General features: G+C 43.3%; 1 protein-coding gene across 1 annotated transcript in view; it reads left to right on the top strand.

Annotated features, from left to right (window-relative positions):
* Positions 1-20454, top strand: part of CPLX1 (complexin 1) — a 126640-nt gene that overhangs the window by 68658 nt on the left and 37528 nt on the right. The window contains exon 3 of the mRNA XM_026099389.2: positions 6663-6838. Coding sequence (XP_025955174.1) covers positions 6663-6838 — 176 coding nt within the window. The remainder of the gene's footprint in view (positions 1-6662; positions 6839-20454) is intronic.

Consider the following 20454-nt stretch of genomic DNA (forward strand, 5'->3'; position numbering starts at 1 on the left):
CAAGCAGCTATGAGTAGGCAGATTGGGGCTATTTCCTTACTGGGAGTCTGAAACACTTGTGGGCAGTTCAGTTGACTATTCAAGGCACTGTAGTATAGGAATGTGTTGCAAAGCACTGAAAATATTCAGACAAATTGCAGTGATCAGTGGTTAGGTCTGGCTGTAGAATGCATATTCTTTACTTCACATTTTATTTAAGGCTGAATTAGATTTCTCTTAAAATGCTGTTTAGTGATCGTTTAGTTATCACTTTGTCTTAGCTGCGAGGGAGGTTGGTGATATGCTGGGAACACCTCTTTGTTCTTTAGGGGTGAAAAGAAATGCATTAAGATGGGATAGCTGTCCAAACATAACATCTTTGGGAGCCTGCTATTTCTTGCCTATAGTTTGTGTCAGTCAGATGTTATGCTTACTCCGCCTTCTGCTCCTGTAGACTATAGTCTTCAGTTTGTCACTGAACTGAGACTTGTATGTAAGACTTGATCTCAGCTTGTTGCTTAGCTGACTGTTAGATCAGACAAGGTAAAATGCCATTTTCAGTATAAGACGTAGACTAAGGAGTCTACATAGAGTTACCCACATGTGAAATAGGTATCTAAGCCCCTCTCACAGACAATGGAGTCTTGAGACCTACTCAGCTGACCAAAGGTGGGGATCTGCTTCACACTGAGCTTGATGGAGCTCCAGGTTCCCTTTGCTGGGAGGGATCCAGTTTACAAAACAGAGATATGTAATGCCATTTGAGGTATCCGTGAGGACACAAGCATGGGGCTGACAGGCTGTGATTCATGCTCTGTGTGAAACCCCCTCTTCTGGAGGCATGGGTAGAGGCAACTGAAGGCCACTGTGGGTTTCCATGGACTATGAGAGGCAGTCAGATACCCAGCACACATGGAAACACCTCTGTGCAGAAGCCTACATTGAACCACCCCTGTTGGGAGCTTGGTGATTAGAGCTGCTCTATGAGCCAAATCTAGTTCATCATGTGCGTGCATTTGTAATGACTTTGCTGGAGTAAGGTAAACAGGTTGGGGGTACAGAACCATACTTAGATGGTGGGGGGCTCAGTTTGCATTTTGTCTAAAAAGAATCCCATATACTGATATGTATTTTGGCTGCAGCAGAAGGGGAAGTTTGTGTCACAGCAGCCAGAGAGTGTAATTTGGAGGCATCTCTAACATACAAGCAATTTGGCCAGGAACAAAAATACCTGGACAAGAAAACAGACCTGATTCTTCTGGATATGTTTCATGTTGAAAAAACATTTGCATAGGAAATTCCTTTGTTTATTGAAGTCTTCAAATAAATACTAGCCTGCCCTTTCCTGCCAAATTAGTGATCGAGGAAAGTATCTTGATTTCAGGGCTGAGGAAGTAGTCCCATAATGACTGCTGCAAGGTTTTTTTTTGTTGTTTTTTTTTGTTTTTTATTTTTTAAATGGCAGATTCACTGTTTTTGCAAGCTTTAAGAGTAAACAAAATGGAAAAGGACTCCTTGTGTACCATACAAAAGCTTTGCACCATGGCCGTGCTGAAGAAGGCTCCAGTGGCACCACTGGCTCCTAGTGGTGCCTAGTTTTGAAGAGATACTGCAAAAGCGAGTGACCCCTTCCTTCTCTAGCACAGTGCTCTGTAATTAGCTCCAGGTGTTTGGATGATGAGATAAACATCATGCTGTGACTGAGAAACTCTGTGACCTCAGTTGTCCCTTCTGTTTGATCTAAATGTGGCTCAGTCACAAATAGCACTATCAAAAACCCAGCTCCTGAGCTTCCTCTCATGTAAGGTGGCATAGCAAAATGAGTTGCCATCTCTTACTCCTTTCAGCGTGTACAGGTCTAACTGGGAGGATACTCTGAGAATAGCTCCAGAATGTCTGTGAAATATATATATATATTTTTTAAGCCACCTTTTCTGGTCTATGCACAGAAGTTTTCACCTGCAAATTTTCCTCAGGCCATGCTTGTTTCAGGTAACGCCCTCACTGCTGCCTTTGATACCTATGATAGAGAAGGGGAACTTCCACAGTTCCTCTGACAGCTAAGCACACACATATGCAACCCTCTTGAAAGACAGTTATAGTATGGTATTTATCTATATTAAGAAATGAGTTTTGTGTGGAAAGAAATTCTGTTGTTTTGACTGAATTATCTGACCTGAAGCGATGGCATGTGGAAATTTCCATCACCCTTTGCTTACTTAAGAATGCTCAAGCTTCTATTATCTCTTTTTCTGTAACTCATACTTAAAAATCCTATTCCATATGGCTTTTACAGCAAATAACTTTGCATGTCAATATTTGGGAGGTTCTTTTCTTTCCTTTTTCTTTTCTTTCTTTTATTTTTTATTTTTTGGACAAGTGACAAATTGGGCATTATCTCTGCAAGTTGATTCAGCAAGTTTAAGTTTTCAGTGCGAGAGATGGATTGACTGCCATGAGCTATTCACATGCTTAAGGCTAGGGCATAAGAGACAGTACTGTTTTGAGTAAGGCAGTTTAATAATTTACTTCCCCTCAGTTCAGATATGTTTGGGCAGGATATATTTGGGTATGTGCTCCTCACCCTCACCGTAAATAAGTGTTTTCTTATGTCTAAATAATGTTTCTTGTGTTTCAGTTTTTGCCCATGGTCTTTTGTCGTGTCACTGTGCGCTGTGCTCCATCTTCTTTAATGCCCCCATTAAGTGTACCAACACACTGATCAGTTCCCTCCTGAGCCTTCTCTTCTCCAGCCTGAACAGCCCCAGCTCTCTCAGCCTTTCCTCAGATGAGAGAAGCTCCAGTCCTTTCATCATCTTAGTAGTCCTCCTCTGGTCTCGCTCCAGATCTCTGTCATCCTGGGGAGCTCAGCACTGAGCACAGCACTGCGGCTGTGGCCTCACTAGGGCTGAGGGGAAGGATCACCTCCCTTGACCTGCTGGCAATTCTCTGCCTAATGCAGCCCAGGGCGCCACTGGCCTTCTTGGTCACAAGGGCACATTGCTGGCTCATGGTCAACTTGATGTCCACCAAGGCCTCCAGGTCCTTCTCTGCAAAGCTGTTCTCTAGTCAGCTGAACTGCTCTCCAGCCAGTTAGCTGGGGAACACACCACCAAGAACTGAGTTACTGTTTTTCAGTTACTGAGTTACTGTTTTTCAGCTGACAAATGACAACTTCATAAACGAGCCAATTCACATAAAGGTGTATCTCAGTGTGGTCATATGCATATGGTTTAACACCTGATTGCCTTGTTGTTTAGCCCATCTGGATCAAGGGCATGACTGTTAATTTTGGATTGATCTGGGATGCCTTTCATGTCACTTCTGTCCTGAACACACTATGTCTAAGATGGAGGGGTTTTTATACTTTTTTTGGAGGCAGGGAGCAGTGCTGTTCATTACAGCTGGAATTATGACTATCTGTCTGTGTCTTAGCTCCTGCAAGAAGTCAGAGTTGATGACAAAGCTGTTCTGGAGCTTTGGCCATTTCTGGGTTCTTCCTGTGGTCTTATCTAGAGATGCTGGAAACAGGGCTGAATTCAAACTCCTCACTGATTAATGACTGTATTGGGATTTTTTTTCCCTACCTTTGTGTCAAAGTAGATGTTATGGTTAGGATGTGAAAGAACACACCCAGCCTTATCAAGTGAACAGTTTCAACAAGTGTGTTCCTCCCCTCTGTTTCCTTGGAAACTTCAGAAAAGGGCTTGAGGGTTTCTGCTCTTTCCTCTTGCTTGTGCCTGTAATTGCAGCATCTCAGTTGCATGCAAATGAATTATCTGGAGCTGCCATGGCTCAGCTGCTAAAAACAGCTAGAAGCTGTTATTCAGAGGCTGTTAATAGCAAAGCCCAAAAATTAGGAGTACGGAGAAAAGAGAAAGAAAAAAGCTTTGCTACACCAAAAGTAACCCAAGAGACTGAGGCTAAAATGTGGCATAAAATTTTTGCTTCTCATAGTATGTTTCCTTCCAATCAATTAACAATAGCATCACAATGCAGCATTCAGCCCAGATAGAATGTGACTTTGAAATCTGGAATGAATTAAGAGAATCTGTGAGGATCCTGGAACTACATTCTTTTTCTTGTAGTGCTGAATAGCTGTAAAATTAAATACCTAAACTATTCAAAATCTTGGTCTTGTCTACCTCAAAAAAGAAAAAAAAGTCCACTCAATTTTATTCTTTGCATGACTGAATGAGCTGACATTATAACTTAATGAGAGAGTAGAAGAAGTTCTTGCAGAGGAAAAAAAAAATCTGTTTCTGCTGCTGAATTCTGCTCCTTAAGTAACTAGCATATTACACTGGCTAACTCTAAGTGGACAGATGCTAGAAAAAGATAAACCTGATAAGATTACTGAATCCAAAGCAACGTGATTATCACTGGAAATACTTGTTGAGAGGAATCCAACTGCTAAGGGTTTTACTGGCCTAGGTCATCAGTGTCTTTTGCACAGAAAAGCTTACTAGGGAAGTGCCTGTGGTAGGTATAGCGACCCAATCAGATTGCATTGTCTTTTCATTTTCTATCAGTTTTAGCAAGTCTTGCTTGCCATGTCAGTTGGCCTTTTTTGCATCTCGAGAAAGAAGCCATTAGATGGACTGAGGGAATTCGTCCCCAAAATACAAGAGTTCCTCTTTTTGTCCCACTCTGCAGCAGAGGGGATTGAATGACAGTGGATGAAGGCTGACACTGGCTGGGGAACAGGAATATCCCAGCTTGGGCCTGATTGGAGTCTATGGATTCTCCTCATTTTTCTCCACAGGTTTCCCAACAAGATAAAAGTATCAAGAGGCTGTGGTTAGCCAGCTGAATGGAGAAGTCATGTTTACTGTACTGTTTCCCACCTGGCAAGAATCATCTATAATTGCTAGATCTTGTCAGCTAAAATGATCAGCTTTCCCATGTTCCTCTATGGGAAATGTAAGAGGGGCATTTCTCAATCAGATTTTGGTGGATGGAAGAGTTCCTTTTGCTTCAGGACTGCTTTTGTGTAGCACTTGGGGAAAAAATATAGGACCTGGAAAAGAAATGTGGAAGGGAAAAGCCAAACAATCTTCTCAGCTCCCACCACATTCCTCAGTGGTTGCTAGAGGTGCTGGTGAATGCGGTAACTGCTGTTGCTGTGGCAGTTCAGGAGGAAACACTCTGATAGACTGCAGATGTTTATCCCTGAAAGAGCCAAGTTTCCATCATTTCCATCCCAAAGACTGGCATGGAAGGCACAGGCAAACACCATCCTCCAGGTTCCATCTGCACTGAGCAGTGGTTATTTCTGTGATGAGTCTTCACTGCAATGAGAGTTGTTGACACATTAGAGGTATAACATGTAAGAGAGGGTAAAGGGTTTGTGAATGCCTCTCTCCCTCACTTATCCTCTCATAATGTCAACAAATAATTATTTGGAAGGATTTTGTTGGAGGGTCTCCTTCCAGCCTTAGCCTTCAAAAGGGCCAGACTCCTTTGCAATGGCAAGGCAGGTGTTACATGTGTGTGCATGTGTGTTTGTGTTACAACAAAGCTATCTTGGATTAACTCAGTTAAGTCTCAGCCAGCAAAGAAGCAGTCTGGAGCTGGCCTTTCCCAGGAACTTATACCAGGAACCAGCCATCTATAGTGTCATTCCTCCATGGGGGAAGTATCTTTACCAGTAAATTACGCAGGATGTTTTCCTGCTCCAGGGAGAGCGCAACACAGCTCTCAAAGAACATGTGATATCATGTTTTTCAGTTCATCCCTATAACTAGGCTCAATCCTGCTCCTTCGCTCCAATGCCCTGATGGTGAAGCATTACAGCAAAGGCCCTCCCACTGCCCCATCCCTTGCTCTCCTCCCCAACCCAATGATTGCCAGAGTCACTTACCATTAGAAGTATCTCTGATGTACAGAGTGAATAGCCTGTGTGCAGCCTGGAAGCCACTGAGGAGCATGCAAGAAACCTCTCCACTTGCATGGCTGTGCAAGGGCTGTGCACAGTAACAGAGAGCTGGCTCTGGAGTGTGCAGGAGCTGGGAAGCTGGGACCAGTATGCATGCAGGGGTAGAAGGGGAACCAGGCAGATTCAGAATACCACCTGCACAGTGAACATTTGGAGACAGTGGTGCCTGAAGTTAGAACAGGGACCTGCAGAGAAGCTGCTTGCAAAGCTTCTGACCCATGGCAGTGGCCTTGAAGCTGTTAGCAATCCAAATGTTTGCTATGCTATGTGCTCCTACCTGTTGGGGGTTATGTAATTTCTAGCAACAATTAAGACTGTGATTACTCATCCCTGTAATCAAGATTTCAGATTCCTTTCCCTGCCCTGGTATCACCTGCCTGTTACGCTAAAGACTCCAAAATCAAGTGAGTTGAAGCATCAGCCATTTTCCTAATGGGTGGAAAGATTGTGTGGACAGCAGTTTGTCCTCCTCAGGATCGCAAACCAGTTGTCTTTCCATCATGCAAGTCTACAGGTGTAGACTGTTCCTCTCACTGCCCTGCTTCTCTCACTGAATGGTCAGTGTGGGTCCTTTGCCCATTTCCTGACTGTGTGGGGGTTTTTCCTCCTGCTGAATGGGGGAGAAACCTTTCCAGATGCAGAGGAAGTGAAATGAGGTCCTGAGCGTGAGGGAGCAGGGAGAGCTGGCATAGTAGTGGTTTTCCTCTGTTCCTTCCGGGCTGACATTCTCATGTGCTTTCTCTAGGGGCTACCAAAGACATGGGGAAGATGCTGGGTGGGGATGAGGAGAAAGACCCAGATGCTGCCAAGAAAGAAGAGGAACGACAAGAAGCCCTCAGGCAAGAAGAAGAGGAAAGGAAAGCCAAATATGCCAAAATGGAAGCTGAAAGAGAAGTTATGAGACAAGGGATTCGAGACAAGGTAGGCATCTAGCTTTCTGCACACACTGGACGACTCTTAATGCTCAGTAGAGGACTACTATTTACAGCTGATTTGGGACCAGTTCCCTGACTACCTGGGTAGAGTCAGGTAATTGCTTTGCTGCACTGAACTTTCTAATCTTGTGCTCTGTCCCTGGAGCTCCATCCCTGATTAAGCATACCTCCCACACTGAAAAGAACTGCAGTAGTGAAATACAGGGTGAAGATAAGGGGAGAAAACTGAATGTTTTCCCCCGCCATCTGTTAAATGATCACATTATCTTAGGCCTTTTGGCCTTTCTGTCCCTATGTTGATGCTCTCCAAGCTTGCATTGTTGGTTTAACGAGAACTGCCATCATTCAGCGCGTTTCTTCTGTGCAGTGTATTGCTTCCAAAGCTTTCTTTGTGGTTATGGGTGAAATGGGACAAATCTACTTAACTTCTCATATTTCTCAGCTTTCCACTAGTCAGTGAGGAATCTCCTGAAACAGGAGAGGTTTGTTTATTTTGTGGGACTCAACTACTGGCAAGCAGACTCTTTTATTGAAGCTAATCATTGATTCTTATAATGTCAGAGTCTGGCCTGAGAAGAAAAGTGGCAAATAATTACAGGGTTCCAGAATGCAGTTGAAAAGCAATATAGAAAACAAACCTTTTCCAGAAAAATGAGCTTAATTTAATGTAGCTGAACATATTGTTATCATGCATTAGCTCTTAAGGATTGATGTGTGGAGGGAAAAGGCAGTTCTGCTGCCTCATGTTCAAGACTCTGTCAAGGCCATCTCTCTAGAGCAAATTAGCTTTGTAGAAAGAGTCCTTGGAGCTCAGGTGGCTTGGAAAGAAATGTGGCTGTTGGTCAGTGGAGGAGTTCCTAGAGGTAACTTACTTGACAGGCCAAAGAACAGAAGAAAATCTCCAGAAAGGAGACAAGATTGAGTGTGCATGCTGGGGTATAGAGGTCCAGCTCCCAGGATATATTCAGTAACATCTGCAGGACCAATGTGCACCAGGCAGAGGGAAGACATTCTACTCAGTATGAAAGATGTTTCCTGTGTGGTGCCAACCTCTGTGCAGGTTACAATGACCTAGGAATGTGTGTGGGAGTAAGCTTCAAGTCCCATTACAGAGCTGAGAGCGACTGTGTATAAACAAAATTGTGTCAGCACAGGTTCAAACTCATGAGCCAGTCCTTCTAATTCAGGAAGGAAGAATGGGTTGTCCTGGTGACACAGGGGATTCTGTAAAGAGCTGTCAAGAAGTGTTTCTACAAACAAGGAAAATGAGAGTTATGCTTCTAAGAAAAGATAGCACTTAAAGGAAATTATCTACTTGTGACACTGCCAGAGAAAAGTATTCATATGTTTTCTAGAGAGAAGGTATTGACCGCAAGGCAGAGAGTTTCAGGACTTCCCCCAGTCAAAATCAGTTGTTTTTATAATATATTTAAGGAACATATATGTATATGGTATAATAATTACGCTATTACATTTATTAATGTATGCAGCATATACATTTAATGAGCTTTGTGAGACTGTGTCTGAGCAATGCCACTCGTCTGCACTAGACATGAGGGAAAGAAAAAGAAGAGTGATGAATTTCTGAGCTGCAAGTGTCTGGGCTCCCACTGTATTTTCAGTGGTCACTGTCTCTTCTGCTATGTCACTGAAGGGTTCCCAGAGATAGACAGAGGTTGTATTTTTCTTGCTGTTGGGCAAACTGCAATGAAAGTGTTAAAGAAACTTGAGATGTCACCTGTCACAAATCAGAGATGATTGAGAACGGAATTCACAGTGGTCAGGAGTAGCTCGCATGGAGTCTGAGCTTGGAGGGAAGATCCAGTCAAGGGACATTTCCCTGAGATACTGGCAGCTGTTGAGACATTGCTGAATCAGGCTGAGTACTAAGCAGAGAAGTCTCTTGGAAATGGATGGACTCCTGAGTGATGCTGTTCTGAACAGCAAAGGTTTGGGTCTGCAGAGAGCATGAACAGGCACACCTGGAGAAATGCTATTTGACCCCACTCAAAGATCTGGATTGCAGCTTTTCTAGTGGTGTGATGGGCTAGATTTGAGGTTAGCAGCAGGAAGTCCTGCCTTGGAGAGCACACACGGCTTATGAAAACACTGGAGCTCAGTTCTCTGTGGCTTTGTTTCTCTTGGGGATAATCCCTGAGAGCATGCCTCTGAAAGAAGAGGCTGCTTTCTGCAGGGTTGGGAAAGATAGAATAAAGCCTTAGAAAGAAGCTGTATTTATTTGTTTGTTTGTTTTTTTTAAGTCAGAGAGTTCTGTGGGAGAGAGAGAGGGATTACTTTGCCCCGACAGAAAGGTGGATTTGATAATATGATCTTCTCTTTCTCACTGTTGTGAGCTGGTGGCTGGAAGTCTAGAAAGAGTGGAGAAAGACCAGAGAAAGGTTTTGGATTATTTCCTCCCTTACTTATTTGTTTAGAAATGACCTTGATCTCTTCACCAATTCCTGTGAGACTGGAAATATACTGGAGGAGAAAACTGGAACGTGACTTCTGTCTTGCATGTATACGTATGTGAGTTGTTGTTATCAGGTATGCATTCAATTCCGGATGTCTTAATACTTAGCAGTCTCCCTGACAATCTTTGTGTATTTCTCACATGAAAGAGTAAGAAATGAGTGAGTGAGTGAGTAGGAAGAGATTATTTATCCAGAAGATGAAAAGTTTGAAGGTATGTGAAATGGGGCATAAACCCAGAGCCTCACTCCCTGAGCACAGCCACAGGGTGTCTGGGACAAGCCTGGGAGTAATGACTTCATGAGCTAATGCAGTGTGGATCTAGCTAGTGCATGGAAAGGACAGGCTTTCCTGTTAGTTTGTTTTGGTCACTTTACCTTTGTTCTTCAACAATCATAACAAAGACACTGTTTTTTATGGCTTCAGAAAGCTGTAGAAGCCATGACAGAGCCTGAAAGGAATACAGCTATCTCAGATATGCTCTATCATGTGCTAACTTCAGATTTTTCATCCAGTCTGTTAAACTGATGTACTTTGGGGGGGGGGGGGGGGGCATTCTGTTCACTACAACTGAGATGGTGACTGCATGTCTGAGCTTTGCCCTCCACAAGAAGTCGGAGTTGATGGCAAAGCTGTCCTGGAGTGGCAGCTGAGCAAGCATTTCACAAGAATAGATGAATGGATTGTGCAAAACCCAAATCTTCTTTTTTGTTAAAATAGGAAACATTTCAGCTGGAAATTAATATTTACAGATGATATCTGGAGATCACATTTTGAAATAACTGGGCCCCCAGCTGTCTGCCAGTTCAGCATCTCTGATATTGAAAAGGGGGTATGTGAAGAGAATAACTGGGGTATACACCAGAGATGCCAAGCCAGTCATCATAGCAAGAACTACGTAGGGGCCTTTGATACCTACATGCCCAGTAGGCCAGAGTCCATTGCCAGTGCCTGGGCGGTGGTGCTGTGGATACCAAATATTGCTGCCAGCCTGATCAGAGCCTCACACCAGTACCATCTACCAGCTTGTCATGCTGCAACAGCCACCTTGGGTCCAGTGTCCCTGGGCTGAATGCTAGACTGGTTAATTCAGTTGACTCTGGCCTTACTACAATAGGACTGACTGTAGTCCAGTTACCTGCAAATCTTACGCATGCTTTGGAGAATGGACATGCCCAAGCCCAAGCTGAAAATAACAGGAGCTCAAAACTATCCTTATACTGGTGGGTTTGAGCCAGGAAAGACCTAAGCATGATCCTCTGTCCAAACGCCTTGGCCTCAAGACAGAACTTAGGTTTGAATTTAGACCACACCTGAAATAGAGCACATGCACTCCTTCAGTAGCGATTGCTTATATCCAGGTGCATTACTAGAGAATGAAAAAAATACTGAATTCTCAGAGTGAAAGGGGGATGTCTCTGGTCTCACTTGTCTTTGACCAGCCATACCTGTGTGCTGTGGGGAAAAATACCAAGGTTTAGTAACAATAATGAAGGCTGCTGTCATCCCAGCTGAGCATGAAGTCTGCATGAGAAGTATGGGAAGGTGGCAACTGGAAAGTTCAAGAGCTGGAAGAATTAAGGTTGCCTCCACAAATTTAATTGACCCATTGGGTGCTGTGTAAAGACTGTGGCACAATCCTTATTTGCATGATCACACACTAGTTACTCCTTTAGGAATCTCAGCTCTCCCATTGCACAGGATGAGACTAACTGTTCAGCTGATAAGCAGATGTTCAATATTTCTTGTCTACCATCCCCTATAATGTGAGGTCCCAAGCCTTTTTTACTGTGAGGTATTCAGGTTCTGACAACAACATAATCAATTTCCTCATTTTGGCTTTTAGTTCTTTGTTTGTTTGTTTGTTTGTTTGTTTTTACTATGTTTTCATTACCATAGTTGATGAGGGCACCCCAAACACAGGTGAAGGTATCTCCCAGTTTCTTCTAAGATGTTGCCTGGCTGTGGGACAAAGGTGATTATTGTTGTTTTCTGCATGCAAAGTGCAATAGTACAAGAATCATTATGTGGCTAAGGCCTTGGTAGCAAAAGTGTTTTGAGATCTTGCGTCAGTGAACCTTTGTGGGGCAGTAATTGTGAGGACTTCCTTATCCCTTTGCTGGCAACAGGGAGATGATGAAGTTTGGGGTTTGATGTTCATTCCTGCTGGCAGCATATCACACAGTAGTACAGCATGCTGTCCTTGTTCTGTTCAAGTGCAACTCCTTCTGTCTCTGGATGTGTCTCATCAGTGCTTGCTTCCTACTCTTCTTAATGGACCATTATATGCTCCCATTGGTTTTGAAAATACTAGTCCTAGGCAGTAAGATTCTCTGCAGTATTAGGATTTGTAAACTGATAGAAAATGCCCATGTCCCAGGAAAAGTGCAAAGACTTTCCAAATCTTTGTAGATGCTTAAGACTTCTATAATTTCCAGGTCTTTCATGGTTTAAGGTTGGTGGTATTGGAATTTACATCTAGAAAACTGAAAGCATTTGGGTCACTCATAATTGAAGAAGTTCTAATTTAGGGCCTTTGTTCCTTCCAGTGGTAAAATGTTCCCATAATGCTGTTTGGTTGTTTTTTTAATCTGATTGCTGAACTCGCTTTTGGCTCTGAATCACTCAGATAAAAAGGCAATCAGGATTTATGTCTGTAGCCCTAGATTCTTATGTGAGATAATCGACACGCAAAATCACAAAATTAATTTGCTTTGAATATTACATTTGTGTATTTGCGTATAGAACAGGCACATAGATGTGAATATTCTGTCTTGAGAGCAGAAGAATACTAGAATTTGGCTTGACTCTGTTCTCCAGCAGTACCATACCTTTCACAATAAGCTGCAAGGTCAGGAGGGCACATTTAACCTTGATAAAACTTCATTGCTATAAAACAGCTTCACAATGTTAGCCGAACTCTCCAGCATTAGCAAATCCATAGGATGTTTTATTCTTGGCTAACTTCAGATGCAAATATTGCCAAGGGCTTTAAAAATTCCTATTCAAAGGACTGAAATTTCACCACCTAAAAACCTGGTTCTGAAGATGTAATCTTCCTTGTGGAGCAAACAAATAGTACATTCTTCATCAGAGACTATTGACAGCTAAAAAGATGTGTAAGTCATATGTTCTGCATGTCAAAAGTTGAAGGATCTCAAATGAAGATAAAGTTTGCATCAGCAGTCAATCATGTTCTGTAAACCAAAAGATGAAATTCATGTCTCGGTGAATGGAAATGTCCTGTCTGACCTCTTCCCTTTTAAATCATTGGTACTTTATCAGTGATGTGAATTTTTATCCAGCACTTGTGATCTAGTGAAGCCATGGCTATAGATGCTCCATGTGTGTGCCTTAAAATAGATTTTCAAAGATGTCTGTGTTTTGTGCACATGCAGAGGTATCATTAACTTGACTCTTTTACTCTTTCCATAGTGGTTTTTTATAGTAAAAAATCAATAAAAAAAAATGGATAAAATCAATCAAACCAAAGATTTCCTTGTTTTGAAGAAAATAAAAAATTCGAAACAAAAAAATTTCCTTGCTAAGTTTAGCTCAGTGCAGTTACTTGCTGTGCTGTAGGTAGAAGAGTGTTTATAGATGGATCACAGACCTGTGATCATCTCAGGCAATGAGAAAGCAGTAGGCCTGCTTGTGATACTTGCGGTGTAATGCTTTTCAGGACAGGAATTGCATCTTGCATCCTGAGAAGTGGATTCTGGGCTGAATGTGAACAGTCACAGCACCAGTAATGATGAGGACAGAGAAGAATTGCACTTTTAGCAGCAATTATATCACAGGCTGTTCCAGGTGCAGGCTGCAAGGGCAATGACCTAAGGCATTTAGTATTCTGGACACATTTGATGCATTGGTTACTGAGGACAGTGGGAGCTGGATTAAGGCCAAGCAGAGACAAAGGAAAGGATGTTTGCAGGTTGAGTGAAGGGCAGCATAAGCCTGCAAGTCATTTTCATACTGGTGTTCAGAGGCATCCGGGGGATAAAGTGATTCAAACTGTACTAGGCATCCCTCCTACCAGAACTTGTGTCCCAACCAGCTGCATAGTTGTCTAGGCCTAAGTTTGGCAGTCTCAGCTGAAGGGTGAGAGTGAGAATGCTTCCTCGAAGAGGTGCACTTCAGCAAAGAACAGCGATCTGGGTCTCAGCTGAGTCTATGAGTCTATGTTAAACATAGTCATCTTTGGACTGGTTCTAGAGAAATTCTTCCTAATTAACTCCTCTAGATTAATTTTTATATTCCCTTGGAAGTGCCAGGAAATGCAATATATTTTCATCTTCATGAATCCACAAGGTATAGAATTCCTTACGTGGTCTGAATGAAAGTGTGAGATCCAGGTCTCATCTCCTGGCATAAACCAACAGAGCTTCCCTTTTGGGAAAAAGCTGCATTGATTCCTCCCTGCCCTGCAGTTTCAGGCCATTTTTAAAACTCAGGAAAGAGAGGCACCATTACCAAACCATTGGAACTAATAAACAAACTGATTTCTTTTCCCCCACCTCCAAAATAGTTAGAGGTTCAATTATTTATAACTCAGACGGTTCAGTTTACAGTTGCTGATTTCCCCACAGGTACCTTTTTGGGCTCATTACTCAGCTTCTTTGTGCCACTCTGCCCTGCTCTAACTATATTGCTATGTTCTACGTTAATCCAAATCTACACCAGTAGATGTCACTTTGGATACTTGCTGGGTATTCACTGGGTGGTGCTTCTGGAGTTACTGATATGTCTCTTAAAATGCAGCCTTTTTTTTAGTTATGCACTGACTAAAGTGTCCTGCAGGGTCCATCAGCTGAACCCCTTGCTTCATCAACTTTTGTCTCCATGAGTTGGCTGGCAGAGCGCACGCACATTGCTGGCACAGGACTGGGTGGATTCATCTGCTCAGGACTGGGTGCAAAATAAACATTCTCTGAGTCAAAAGCAGATGAGATACAGTTTTCAGTTCTGGAGTTTAGCTGGGTGGGACATCTGAGTGGTGTCACAAGCCTTACTGGCTGCAGCTTGTTGAAATATCATTGCCAGACATACTTCTCAGCTGCTTGGAAAGGTAGAAATGGTGGACCACAACAAAAGGCATTTTGCAAGTTCTCATCCAGCACCATTGCAGCTGAGCATCTGTGTGATGATCAGCCAGACAATGTCATTATGTAGGCAATGCCTTTCTGTCATCTCACAGCCCACGGTACACTTCTGGCCCAGGATGCCCCATTGTCAGGATATCTATTTGGAAACTAATATCCAACAGTTTCATTGACAGACTTTTCCTCTGTTCATATTAAGCAACCCTTCAATACAGTCCTCCCTTACCCCAGAAGTTTTTAGCCTATGATACCACCCAGAGGACAGGAGAGGTGGTAAGGCAGTAATTGAATGCAATTTATTGTCTGATCACACGGTACAGCCTCCCTTTCTGTAACTTGTGTTTTTCTTTTTTATCCCTGGTTGAACTGCTGTTTTAAGAGCTTTCTTTTTTTTTTTTTTTTCTCAGAGCCAGGAAAAGATGACTACACCGCAGAGCAAGAATGTGTGACCTGTGAAGTGCTATTGTATCTTTACAGAGCATTGTTGCTGTTCAGAAACACTATATACAACCCCTGTGTATTATCCAGAGTTTTTGTATGCACACATTCAAGACTGAATAGATTTGCTTTAAGGAGAAAGATATTTCTTTCTTTGCGTGTGCAAGTGGAGGAAGATGAATGTAAAGGGAACTTTTGCAGCATGCACAAAGCCAAGTTTCATCCAAGTTTCATTGGCAGTCAGGGTTCGCCCTTGGCCATGTCTAGTCCAAGCCTGAGGAATTCAAGGGAGCACCCACCCTTGCTCAGGGCACTAGGAGTGGTGAACACTTGAGTGAAGAAGCTATTGAGCAGCAGCTCATTTTGGTGGTAGCATTCACAGTCATCCTGTTGCTGATGGGTCAAATCCACTCAGTGAAGGAGAAAGAAAAGCTAGCTTCATGCTTGCCTACATAGGGGGCAGTTTCACTCTGTATAAATGGGGTTGTTTCTTCTTCCAAAACAACTGGGCGTTTCTGCAGGGCAGGCAGAAGTGTGTCACAGGAGTTTAGGACTTGGAAGGAGCAAAGACCATCTCACACCCTGCATGGCACAGGGGTTTCAATTACTACTGGTCCCTGCAAGTGGGTGCCATACCCACAGCTGACCGTTTGAAACTTCCCTACCTGCAGAGCTGGGACCACCTCAAATCAACCCTTGGCTACATGCCTGCCAGGGCATAAATCCCTTTCTCTGCTCCCAGTGGCAAGAGAGCTCATTCACTGGTCTGCTTCTTTGGGGAAGAAAGCATTCTTTCCTCAGTGTTAAAAAAAAAAAAAAAAAAAAAAAAGAATCCTCAGTGTAAAGGCTCCTCCTAGTCAGGAAGGTATGAAATCTGGCTAAGTGGCTGAAGAAGCTCTGGCTTCCCTCCAGCATGCCCTCCCCAATCTTTTCATTCATCTGGTCTTTAAAGGTAGACTGTTTTGTCCTGAGTCATGCTGCTTGTGTCCGTCTTAAAATGCAGATGATAATATGCAGGTAATTTAAGCAGTACCGTTGCCTGTAATAAGTACAGCTACATCATTTTTTTCATGTAACTTCTTTTTTATTCCTACCTTACAAGTCAGATAGGAGGGGGAGGACTTGTACAGTTGTTGGTTCTTTTCTTTATGTCAAGCTAATTCAAGGACTATGAAGGTCACCAAATAGGATTTAAAGGTCTATTCCTTTTTTGCTGCAGCCGAAGAGCTACCATTACTGCTGAAAATAGGGCATTAACCACATAATGTCTCTTACACTGGCCATTTGTTATCTGAGCCTTGAATGATCAGATAACTAACCAGGACTTAATGAGACTGGAGGAGTTGCACCTACTTGAGAATGCAGCCTAATGCTTTCATGGCTCAGCAAATGGGTGCATCATTCTTTGCTGTTAAAAGTCATCAGAGCCAAACTCATCCTTTGAAATGCTGCTGCTTAGAGCAAGATCACGTGGTGATCTTGTGCTGGCCTCAGCATGGAGCTCTGCATCTGTTCTGACATTGCTTTCAGTTTCATCTGCCTGGGATTTAGGACTGTCAGGGAGAATTAGTTACCTCACGTTTGAAGAAGGAGGGTTGACATGAGGCCAGATCCAAGTTCAGCCATGGGGCAAGGTGAAAAAGTTTGGGGTGTGTTTTGATTGTGGTACTTGCGTAGCCTTTGCCTACCCTTCCCAGCATATCTCAATTTCCCGTAGGCCCTTGTCGCTGAAGGCTAAAGCTGGAAGAAGAGGGAGCATATTTATGCTCCTCTCCCAATTCATATGACCTGCCTCAGAGTCTAAGATAGCTTCAGGAGCTCTTTGCCTTGCCTCCCAGGCTGGCTTTGAGGCAGTCATGAGTAAAGCTGACTTCTTCTTAGCAGGCTGCAGGCCTCATTGTGGGCTGTAGGCCAGCAGCAGGCCACTGTTGAAGTAGCCAAATGACTGTGATCTTCCTTGAACATGCTGGAGTCTGAGTAAGACAGGCTGGCTGCTGCTGGGAGAGGAGCAGGGTGTATGGGGACAAGATGTTCCCCTTCATCATTTCTTCTGGATGTGGTTTTGCAGGCTTCCCTCATTTTTCATCTAGCACAACCCTTTCTACTCTCTTCACACAAGAGGAGGGGTATTCCAGGAGGCCTCTGCAGTAGGCCTCATCCTTTGCAGAAACAGTATGCAATTATGCATATTCATGCTAGGAAGCCCTGAGGCATAGTGAGGTTTCCTAGCTTATTCAGAACTGCTGAAAGGGAGACTTGCCAAGGAAGTGCTTTTCCTCAGTCAGGGAAAAGGAAGGAGAAATGCAGCTTGTCAGCTCCCAGACACCTGACTCACATTCCCCAGCATCTCCTGGAACTGTTGGTGTGGTCTTCACAAGACCTTCTGCCTGCTTCAGAGCTAAGCTTTGCAGACCCTGCCAGCTCTCCTAGCAGGTTCAGCGTGGTTGGAGCCCATTAGACCTGTGGAGTCATCATGGGGCTGAGCTAGTTCTTAAAACAGCCTGGTATCACCTAAGTCTGCAGGATCTCACCAGCCATTGACAGCTTCTGGATTATTTCTGTCAGGCTCAGGTAGCTGATATGTAAATTCTATATTGTCATTAAACAGCAGAACCCAGACTGGGGAAGGATTCCTCAATCAGAAATCAAAAGTGATAGCTAATTCAAGCAAAGGTGGGATGTGGAAGAGGCAGCTGACAAATTGCCCCTTGAATGGAGCTCTTCATCTATCCAACTGCAGAAAGCTCAGCAGGCCTCATAGGTGATTTTTATTCAGGAGCTGTATTCGGGAGCCTTTCTGTCTGTTTTGGAAGGGTCACTCCAGCTGCTGCCAAGGAGATGGGGCTGTTTTGGGGATGTAGACACCCCAATGTACCTCTCCTGAAAAATGCCCTAAAATGTTTTGACACATTAAGTTTCTGATAAATCTGTAGTTCTTGAGGAGTGTTGGCTAGTTGTTGGTGCTGAAATCCTTTCTTCCTTTTCTCTAGCGAGTGGGGTTTTTTTACCACAAAAGAAGCTGCCAACAGAACCTACCCATTTAGACCATAAACCTGGTCAGGAAGGGGAAAGGTGGCAAGACTACTGCAGAAAAGCAGAGGATCAGTTTCATCATGTCTGTGTGCTTGGTCCAGCTGCGTATCCTGCTAGATAATTCGCACTTGGTATCTTCATGTTTTCTTTGCTCTGATGTTGTAATCACAGTTTATTTTGGAGAAGGTGTCAGTTTCATTGGGAAGGGAGAAAGCTAGTAAACTACCTGCAATGAAGTGAAGAACAGCACCTCCACCTGTGGCAGTCAATGTCAAGTTAAATGACATGGAAGAGCTTCTTGCCCCATGCCCCCTGCCTCCTTTGAGTTAGTATCATATAGCTTGGGAATTTAGCTCAGCCTGGAAATCCAAGTCTGTGGCTTGAATTTAGCTGAATTTTACTCTGGAATGGGATCTGGGAGTCTTATGGGAGCAAGGCATCTTTAATATTCTCAATCTGCTTGAAGAAGCAACAGTCTACCTTTGGATGAAAGGCTGTTCTCTCATTCAGATCGCGCGCTTTGGCAAATGGGGTTTAAGCTAGTTCTGTGCCACCACATGTTTTAGGGATTTGGGGGTAGGGGTGCAGTGGCAGGAGTTAGATGGTAGATAGTTTCACTGTAAACAGACAATGGGAAAATCTGAAATGAGGAACTGTCAGGTTTTTCTCTGGGATGCTCTTGCAGGGGATCTTACACCATGAGGAGTTGGGCAGGAATCTAACTGCCCAGCCAGGACTGCTCTGTAGACTCTTTGCCTTGGCAGGGGACTGTTGCCCCTTATTTAAAATTTCTTTTTTTTTAGAGATTTAGCACTCAGCATTGTTTGATGAGCTCAATAAGTGTCAAGAAGGGCCTGTCACTTAGCGGGTCATAATCTCTTGCTCACTCTGATATGCTGCGCTGGAGCCCGTGTAAGAGGCACTCTGCAGCCTCCATACCCTTCCAGAAAGAAGCACTTCCAGCCACACTGAGTTCTGCTGCATTCACAGGTCTCTCCCCTAGCATTTTTGTCAGGAACCTCTGAGGGAACTTGGGTGTAAACGCAGTCGCAGTGGTGTGGCTGAGGATTATTGGAGAAGGGTTCAACCTGCTAACATTTGTGTTGATTCTTTTCTCCCCTCTCCTGACTGTTCATTGGTAGTGTTTACCTGAAATGGTCATCTGATGTTCAAAACATTTTTTTTTAATCTCTGCTTTCCTTGAAAATGAAAATCAGATTAAAAAAAAAAAAAAAAAAACTATGTTATTCTCCTCCTAGTGAATGGTCCTGAGTTTCCAAAGGGCAGCTTCCCCCAGCAAAATTGAGCTACTTCTCCCTAGAAACCTGGGTTTTTGAATAGTGAGAAGTCACTAGAGGTACCTTTGTTAGGGCTGCGCTATTCCGATTAGTACAGTTGTAGATGCATCAGACCAAGAAGAGAGTGCAAGGGCCTCCCTAGCTCTCTGAGAATTTTGCCTTAGATTCAGCACTCTCACTCTCTCTCTGGGAACTGATCTGTCTGAAAACTTTTTGTCTTTGCTTAGTTTTCAATTTAGTGATGCACATCACTGTATCAGCATTAGAGGTACCATGTAACAAGGAGCAAGAGCATGGAGCCAGCAATAACAATGAGTCTGGACTTGTTAAACAAATCTAGATCTGCTTAATGCAGTTATGAAACTGTACACTTCATGAAAGTTCCTGTGCAAAATGTTTCAGACTCGGTGATGTTATGTTTCCTAACGCATCTCACCACTTTGATTCTTTCTTTGTTTGCAGTCCCAGGGATCTGAGCATCCCTGGGGCTTTTCATGTATTATTCCACTGTATTACTGAGGCAGGCAGAGACATTATTTTAAGCACTGGCATGAGATTGTAGCTCAAAGTGCCTCTCTACCCCTTTCAGTAACACACATGTTATTAAATGCAAGTGTTTAATGATGGAGCAGTGTGAATAGGCACACTGGCACAACCACAGTGGCCCTATGAAAGATACCGAAGTCCTCTGTGAGTTGTTAACTGATTTGGGTAAAAATGCCCAGAAATGAAAAACTATACCTTTTGCCTAATGAAATGATTCATTTGACTGACAATGATTCATTTCCTCCACTGCTAAATAAATAAAATAAGTAAAGGTCTGAAGTGGCCTAGAAATAAATTTGATTTTTTGATTCAAAAATTAAATTTAAAAATTCAGCATTTTGCCCCAGCCTGATGTGGAATGGAATTGGTGATCCAGGCATGGATTTACTGGGGACAGGGTAAAGCGAGGCCACTATATATACTATATCTGTCCTGGTAGCACAAGCCAGCATGAAATCTGTTCCCACATTTCACACGTATGCCTTGAGAGCTCTGGATGCACAGTATACTTCTCCGCTTTATTAGGAGTTTTCCTGGTATTTGCTCAGTGATGACTCAGGAGCAATCCCCTTTAAGCTCTGCACATACATGTTTGCATGAGACTTTGACAAAGAAGCCTGAAATAAAAAGTTGAAGGCTCCAGCACTGCATAATTATGGCTTTGAAGGAATTTGGTAGGAACCCCACAGGACAAAACTAGGGCTTTTCCTAAT

This window comes from Dromaius novaehollandiae, chromosome Z, assembly GCF_036370855.1.
Source record: "Dromaius novaehollandiae isolate bDroNov1 chromosome Z, bDroNov1.hap1, whole genome shotgun sequence".
Lineage (NCBI taxonomy): Eukaryota > Metazoa > Chordata > Aves > Casuariiformes > Dromaiidae > Dromaius > Dromaius novaehollandiae.